At 35.2% G+C, this 8,569-nt stretch overlaps 1 protein-coding gene across 1 annotated transcript; it reads left to right on the top strand.

Moving 5' to 3' along the window:
* The first annotated feature begins 2,607 nt into the window (after window positions 1–2,607).
* Window positions 2,608–8,262, top strand: LOC123746050 (60S ribosome subunit biogenesis protein NIP7 homolog). The gene is made up of 4 exons (XM_045727225.2): window positions 2,608–2,767; window positions 3,623–3,848; window positions 5,217–5,357; window positions 6,346–8,262. Exons 1-4 carry the CDS (start codon window positions 2,712–2,714, stop codon window positions 6,463–6,465), a joined length of 543 nt encoding a protein of 180 aa, XP_045583181.1. The 5' UTR covers window positions 2,608–2,711; the 3' UTR covers window positions 6,466–8,262.
* Window positions 8,263–8,569: the final 307 nt, after the last annotated feature.

Here is an 8,569-nt window from a genome sequence, read left to right as displayed (position 1 = left end):
CCACAAAATACAACTAGCGCCATCTCTTTTTTTTCCAACGCACTAAAAATAGCCAAACAGCAACCCATAAGGCGGGTTGTTGTGCTCGGGTAGGAAGTTCCAAACTCCGCCCACAGATGGTATGGGGTGCATAATAAATGGCATGTCATTGGTAGAACCTCTTTGTTGACATTCACACAACAGCCAATCACAGGAAGGGATCAGCTAAAGGCTCCATCCACTTAATAAATTATCTTTATTCAGCACACCATCCTTGCTTATGACATTCTGCTTCAACTTTAATCTACCTAAAAAGTGAAATGTTAAGTATTTAAAAGTATTAATATAGTGATAATTAAACACTGCAGGATGTAACGAGTGTTACAGAAACATGGGCTGGCTACCTAACTTGTGACGTCATCAGTGGGTGTTGCCTCACATAAATAATATCGGCGATACAATGCCTCCGCCCTCTTATTGGTCTACATTATTCAGTTAGATGAAAATTTCTGTCTTGTATAAAACAGAAATTGTTGTTCTTTTGTACAACAACACCAAAGTTATTGATTAAAAGGACGTATTTCTTATTTTGCATTTTATTCATATAAGTGTTGGAATTCCCCGCAACAGCCAATCACAGGAAGGTATTTGTTGGAAGCTCGGCCTTCAACAAAGTTGATTCCTAATGAACTCTAACAATAAATTCGTTTAATAAACGAGTATTTAGGGTCAAGCTACAGATGAACATTATAGGATAACGGTGTTTTAGCTTGCAGCTTCGTTAGACAAAATCCCTGGTCTTAATTTTAAAAATAAAGAACTAGAAAGCGTATTTTATTGCTACCTTTTCGAGAAATAGGTGCCATCTACTTAGTAAATCATCTTAGTTCAGCCCACCAGTCCTGCTTATGGAATTCTGCTTTAACTTTAATTTACCCAAAAAAAGTGAAGTGTTAATTATTTAAAGTGTTAATAAAGTGATAATTAAATATTGCAGGATATAACAGATGTTATATAAAAATGGGCTGCATGGCTACCTAACTTGTGACGTTATTATTGGGGGTTGCCTTAACACTAATAATGATACACTGCTCTGCCCTCTTATTCGAGTAAATTATTCAGTTAGATGGAGATTTCTGTCAGGTGCAAAACAGAAATTGTTGTTGTTTTTCACAACAACCTTGTTGTTGTGCACAAGGACCTATTTCTTAGTTTAAATTTTATTCATAAAAGAGTGTTGGTATTCCCCGCAACAGCCAATCACAGGACGGTATTTCTGAAAGCTCGGCCTCCTTATGGACTCAGCACATCGCTCTAGCTCATGGCTCTCTGTTTCATCTCTTGTATATACAAACTATGACTTTTTTCGATTACTGTTATAATTAATAATATGAGATATAAAAGTTTTTACACAAAATGGCTAAATTCTGCCATTAAATGGACTTTGGTATACTTACTAACATACACCAATTTATTATCATTCATCCATTATTAATTTCAAATGTAATGTATACTGTCTAGTTTTTTCCTCTCGCCATTACTTGGTGCAATATTTGTAAGTTGTCTATTTATTTATCGATCTATCTATTATCTTGTATTTATATTTACAAGTTTCTGTGCTTGGAAGAAAACTCTGCATTGAATTGGGACTAATTTATAAAATAATATTATTTAGTATTAATTAATATTTACAATTATTATTAATTAGAATTATTTATAGCTAGTTATAAAGTAGCAAGTAGCGAAATTAAAAATTTGGGAGCGCGGGGCTCTCAAAAGCCCCGTGTAAAAGAATTACAGTCTCCGTGGTGTAGTGGTAAGACACTCGCCTGGCGTTCCGCGAGCGCTATGTCATGGGTTCGTATCCTGGCCGGGGAGGATTTACTGGGCGCAATTCCTTAACTGTAGCCTCTGTTTAACGCAACAGTAAAATGTGTACTTGGATGAAAAACGATTCTTCGCGGCGGGGATCGTATTCCAGGGACCTGCCCGAAACGCTACGCGTACTAGTGGCTCTACAAGAATGTAACAACTCTTGTATATATCTCAAAAAAAAAGTAGCCCAATCTGGCAACACTGTGTCCCTAGGTCCACGAGTCTAGAACGCTGTCCACTCAGCCACCACCCATCCCTCCCTGTGTTTGTGGCTCTCGGGTAAACTCAAGTAAACTATAACAGAAAGGAATTACAAGGCTGTAATTTAGTAAAGCTACTATAGAGCAAAGCTACTAGTGAAATGTAGTGGGCATACAGTTATTAATGCGATGGTTTAGCCTTCTTCAAGTTTCAGACTATTACCTCAGTATGGGGAGTATAAATAGCCTAAGCTACTCTATCCCTTTGAGATGTATTTTTTTTCTTGTCTCAATAAACACACTTGAACTTGAACTTGTACCTCAGTATATGTGAATTAAAAAAATATACAAGGAATTAATTATATATTTGAATTATTTGTGCACGCAAGCCCCCAACATATGACCGGGCGGTCTGACGAGGATAAAGAAGCATTTCGAACCCAAATACTTAATCCTATTTTTTTAATATCAAACATTTCATTATACTATTAATTTTATTTTATTTTCCGTTTCAAGTTTAATTAATTTAAGGTATGTTTCAGATGAAAAACAAAATAGAGGAGAGCCACGTGGGTTTGTTTACACGGCGAAGGGAGTCTGAGGCGGCGGACACTCAGCCTGCGGTAGTTGACGGGATAATAAAACAAAAATAGCAGGATGAGGCCATTAAATAACGAAGAGACCACTCTGGTGTTCAGCAAGCTGAAGAACTAGTAAGTCTTGAAGAACTAGTAAGCATTCACACACATGTGTGAATGGCTTCACTCTCTTCATTGATGTGTGCTGGATGAAAGTCTGAGTCAGTTCGATTTTAATAATAATTATATAAAGGGACGATTCTCAGCCTAATTATAGCTTTGCCTGTTCAGCAATTCACCCCACTTGTAGTTGCCGGGGCAGTCTTTTGTGGTATCTAATCAAACTGAAAGTAACCCATTCTCGGGACAGGCTCGTTAAATTAATGCAGCGGCCGTCCCCCAAAACATCCATTAATTTTAACATAAAGTACTGTGTATTAAAAGTATGTTTGGATGTTCATCTTTTCCAGCATGGTCGCACATTTCTGGAATCATATACTTGAGTTAATCTAACTGACAGTTGGGTCAGATTCCAGTATGGTGTAGAACAGTCCATTCTATAGAATAGTGACCAAAATTGAATTTCCTAATGTAAATTTGGCCAAACAAGAGCAAGATGTAGCTAAAGATCAACATTTAAGTGCTTATTCGTAATGTCTCCAGAAATAAATACCAGTATCCTATTTCCTTCATTCCCTGATTTCAAATTTTTTGGTTTTAAACTCTTACTAATCATGACCCCTCCGGATCTTTTTTGTTATCAGATTTTGCAATTTCAGTGCTATCCAGATGATTTGTAGTAACTATCATCATTTCCTAACTTCAGAATCCAACTTTTGTCAGCATTAAAGTGCATCTGCCATGTTTTCAATAATTTCAAAAGCCTTTATTGTCTTGAAGTGATCGAGTTACCTTCTGAATTTATTTCCTCTCCCAGTTTTCGTATTTTTCTGGGTGGTGAACATTAATTACTTTATATTCTTTCAACAGCATTGGTAGTAATGTCAGGGCCCTACTTGAACGCTCTGATGGGCTCTATTGCTTCCGTCTTCACAATGGCAGAATTTACTACGTCAAAGAGGACATTATGAAATTTGCAGCAACTTTACCTCGTGAAAATATTATATCGCTGGGAGTTTGTTTTGGCAAAATAACAAAGGGAGGAAAGTTCCTGGTACACATTACAGCCTTGGAGTTTCTTCATCCATATTGTCAGGTATATTGGGGAGAGAATTTTGTAACTTTATACTGTATGGCTTTAATGATGGTACAGTGGTAAGCTCAATCAGATCATAGCTGAAAGGGCATAGTGGAAGTGTTTGTGCAGTGTTTAATTTCGTAAGACCATAAGAATCGAGGAAACTGCAGAAGACCCACTGGCCAATACGTGATAGCTCCTGCAGTATTTATATCCACCCAAATTCATTCATATATATGTCTAACCTTGGCTTGAAATACTAGTGATCCCACATGTATTACGTTACCCAGTAACCTGTAACACAAACCGACAACCCTGTTTTCAAACCAGACTTGACCTAGGTCTTTTGTACAGTACTGTATATCTAAACTTATCTAATTTATATCCATTGTTTTGTGTTGATATATTTAATATATACTGTACCTTATTAGTATCCCTGTTGATATGCCCATTTATTCATCTGATCAAAAGCCATAGTCTGGCTAAAGGCTGGGCTTGGCGAGTAGAGCTCCCAGAACCCACTCCAAGTATACTTCTGGTATCTTCACCTAATAAATAGGTACTTAGGAGTTAGAAAACTGCTGTGGACTGCATCTTCCAGGAGTTCAGTAGTTGGCCTAGGAAGGGGGGGCCTTAATAAGTTTAACAGGCTTCCTGTCTCTAAGTATGGGGAGTATAAAATGGTGAATTTCATTACAATCAGTGCTTGATTTTTCCATGTTAAGATGTGTCTTCTTCCTCTTTATTTGTTCTAGCCAGGCTGCCTACCTGCTTTAGCTAGACTACTTATGTTGACAGGCATAATTTTTACTTAATATTTTCTGCTAAGGTCATATGAATAATAAATTAAAAGTATTGTATGTATGAGTGTTAAGCATTAACAATGCAAAACTGCTTTGTATTTTTCTTCCACAGTTTAAAAGTTCAGTTCCCTGGGTCAAGCTTTCAAACATAGGTGCCATTAGCAAAAAAAAAAAAAAAAGTCTTTTTAGAGTTTTTCTAATAATGTAGATCAGATATTTGAGGTCATGTTGTTTTTGCAACAAGGTAATTAATAGTAATTCATTATTCATTACAGCATGCTGTATATATACATATATTTCTAACTTTAATTTTCTTTCACTTGTGCAAAAGATATTCAACAAAGCATGTTTTACAAATAGCTGATGTTCTGTTAAAAATGTACTTGTACACTTTTTGACTGTAAAGCCCTTTGTATCCTTAATCCTAATACTTTACTCTGCTGTACATTGCAATAAGCAGCAGTTTAGAAAAACTTAATTGCTTTCACTTTTATTTGTTTAATTTGACCAATTTACATAAAATTTTAGTATTAAAAATATTGTTATATGGTAATAATAATAATAGATTTTGGTTTTGTTACAGAACAAAATTTGGCTCAAAGAATCTGCTGAACAAAATTTCATGTACGGTAATCATGTTTATAAATCTGGCCTGTCAAGAATTTCAGAAAATACTCCAAAATATGCTGGTGTTGTTGTTTATTCATCAAAGGACATTCCATTGGTAAGTTTAATTAAGAACTTTTGTTAATGAAAATTTACAGTGCAATATATAGGTAGAAATTTTACACAGTAAGCATTATGTACAACAAAGTCCAGTAGTAACAAATAAGAGGGAGCAATGGAGTGATGAGTAAACAAGAGGATTTATGGAAGTGAGATGAGCAAATTATGTGAGAATGCTGGAAGCAAAACACTAGAATTTGTAAATGAGAATATTGACTTTAACCTGAAATATTTACAATTATTTGTTTAACATTAGGTGGAGTATTTGGTCTGTAGGAATGCTGTTTTGCTGTACTTTGGTGACTTAATAGTTTTTCTTCTGACAAGGGTATTTGATTATAGTGGGTATTTTGTGTACAACTACTATATATATTGATAATATTGCAGGTGGTGGTTATGTAGTTTGCCGACTGTCCTGTCAGGACAATAAGCCATTGCTTTGGTACTGTTTAGTGTTACTGTTGATCATTGTTGCCTGCTTTCTTTATTTCATAATGAGGTATAGAATATAGGATATTTCTGGTTTAGGAAGGATGCAATGAAGTACTGACACTCATCTTCAAGCAACTACTGGTTAAAACTTATAAATGCCCGGAGAAAGAATCCAGCTATTAATCCTCGTGTTGTTTTATTATTATGGTGTAAATAAATATTAATGATAAAACTTTTGTTATTGTACATGGGTTTCCTGTAGATTTTGAACTTCACTGTCACTAGCTTTCTCCAGCATCATGCCCAGTACTGTGAGGTGGCTTCACTATTTTGACAATATCTTAATCATCACACCATGCCTGGATAATTTTAGCAGCAGACTTACTAAGGTTCAATCTATTATACAATTTACTTTGGAAATATAGACTCCTTTCCTCGCCTATCTCATCATTTACTAAGTTCTGCATGACATCTTCCGATGGCATTTGCATTCCTTGCATTATTCTATTAACACCTAATACACTTTGCAACTTGAAATAAATTTTCCATTGTAGGGCTTTGGCGTAGCAGCTAAGGCAACAGCCGAGTGCCGACATGCTGACCCCATGGATATTGTGTGCTTTCATCAAGCGGATATTGGAGAATATATCAGAAATGAGGATACACTTGTTTAAGATTTATTTTTAATATTTATTTCTACATTAAAAATATCAAATAATACAAGTTGTTCCACAGCTATAGTATTTTCTTAATAAACAGCAAATGTTTGGTGGGTTTTGATACACTACTCATTGAAGTGACAGTACAGTATTTATTACATGGTATTAAGATTTGTATTCTGAAGCACTTTATATTTTGTCAGTATTGTACCGACATGTTGTCTTTCTTATGAAATTTATTATCAATTATTTTGCTTTTTATTTTAATTAATGTTGCTTTCTTATGTGTACATGATATATGCAAGTTAGTTTTCACTAGTTAGGAGTAGACCAATCCTACTATACTATTTCTAATATCCATAAGTAATATATAATTATGCTGAAATAGAAAATCCATGTGCAAGTACTGTAATATGCAAGTCACAGTGACTCAAAAAGGTATTATGTGTATCTTTTAATATGAATGGGCCACAGTAAGTGTTACTCATTTGTGCTGGCCAAAATCTAAAATAAAATAAAATAATAATACTAGTGGTAAATAAATGTTTCTGTTCATGTTTCTTTTTGAAGGACAGAAGATTAAGTGTCAGGAAATATATTAGCTTGTTGCAAATAACTGATTAAATGAAACAGCTTGACTATGTTCTTTTAAAAGTTAGAAAATACAATATTGTAGTTTTTAATTGTACTCGTTAAATAATGATTTTTACATTAAATATTATATTGATATTTATTAAAGAGATTATAATGCCAGTGTGATTTTAGAAGTACTGTATAATTCATGGTTTTCTTAAGGAATATTGAAAGAAAACACTTGAGCTTTATTGTTAAAATATAATGGCCAAGAATTACTGTAGGTCAGTAAATATTTTGTTACATGTACTGTATTGTCAACTGTACCTTGATTTATATTTCTAATAAAATATTAGGTTTAACTGCCATCATGGTGTATATCTATCCTGTATAAGTTTTGGTGTTGCATAGTATGCAGTATAATGCCCCTCTGCATGTGATGACTTATAGTCTTGTTGATACCTGGTTGATGGGGTTCTGGGAGTTCTTCTATTCCCCAAGCTCGGCCCGAGGCCAGGCTTGACTTGTGAGAGTTTGGTCCACTAGGCTGTTGCTTGGAGCGGCCCGCAGGCCCACATACCCACCACAGCCCGGGTAGATATATATGGATATGGACAGATATTTACCATTATGAGTGTCTTGACTAGTATGTATCAGCACATCTGTACCAGGTGAGTACGATGGGCTCACCATAGCCTGTGCTGCTTGAAGCCTTTTTTTTCAGAATAGCTGAATCAAAAGCAACAAAAAACTAGTATACAGTACATATATCAATAGTTGTGAATGATGAACTATATTCCAGGGTTGATAACTAGTCACATTGTAACATTTGTTCGGCTGTTCTTACCAAAGGCACCAACACATGTTTTGTGAGGCAAGATATGTTGGGGAATTGGCTACACAGTTTTGCCGATGAATTCATTAAATAATGTACACAAGTGGGTATACAATAATTTAATTTACATAATTTGTAGTGTCATTAAGTGAATCATGAGTTTTAAATAATAAAATTGTTAACATTTCTGAACACATTTTGGCATGTCTTTAAATACAATATTTGTACTAAAATAAAAAGCTCAAAACTGTAGAAAAGAATGCAACTTGCAGTTGCAAATTTCTAACAACTGCAGTTGCAACTCTAGCTCAATAATTTCAAGCAGATTCAGTTGCAAATTACTAGCAACTGCAGTTGCAAGTATTTATTATTAATAATTTAAATTAATAAAATGTTATACTGCCTATGGTGTTTGTTTTCACCCAACGCACAAAACATTGGTTTATGTGACTTGCTTCCCAATGGAAGAAGTATTAGTAGTAGGCATCCATCAGTCTCAGGAGACTATGGAGTTGGGCTCTGGTTGTCGGTCTGGAGTGGCCTCACCAGGGCACAAAGCCAGGGTAGGTTGATTCGGGGGAGAAGCTGTACATGGAAGTACGTAAAACATAATTATATGGCCTGCGTACAACTCCCTGGAGCCGGTGGGGGGGTTCCACGCCCCCATCTCCTGAGCGTGCAAAATTTAACACATTAGGATCCTGAGAGGAA

Source organism: Procambarus clarkii, chromosome 78 (assembly GCF_040958095.1).
Source record: "Procambarus clarkii isolate CNS0578487 chromosome 78, FALCON_Pclarkii_2.0, whole genome shotgun sequence".
Taxonomy (NCBI): domain Eukaryota; kingdom Metazoa; phylum Arthropoda; class Malacostraca; order Decapoda; family Cambaridae; genus Procambarus; species Procambarus clarkii.
Note: the sequence above shows the minus strand (reverse complement) of the source record. Positions and strands in the feature narration are given on the sequence as shown.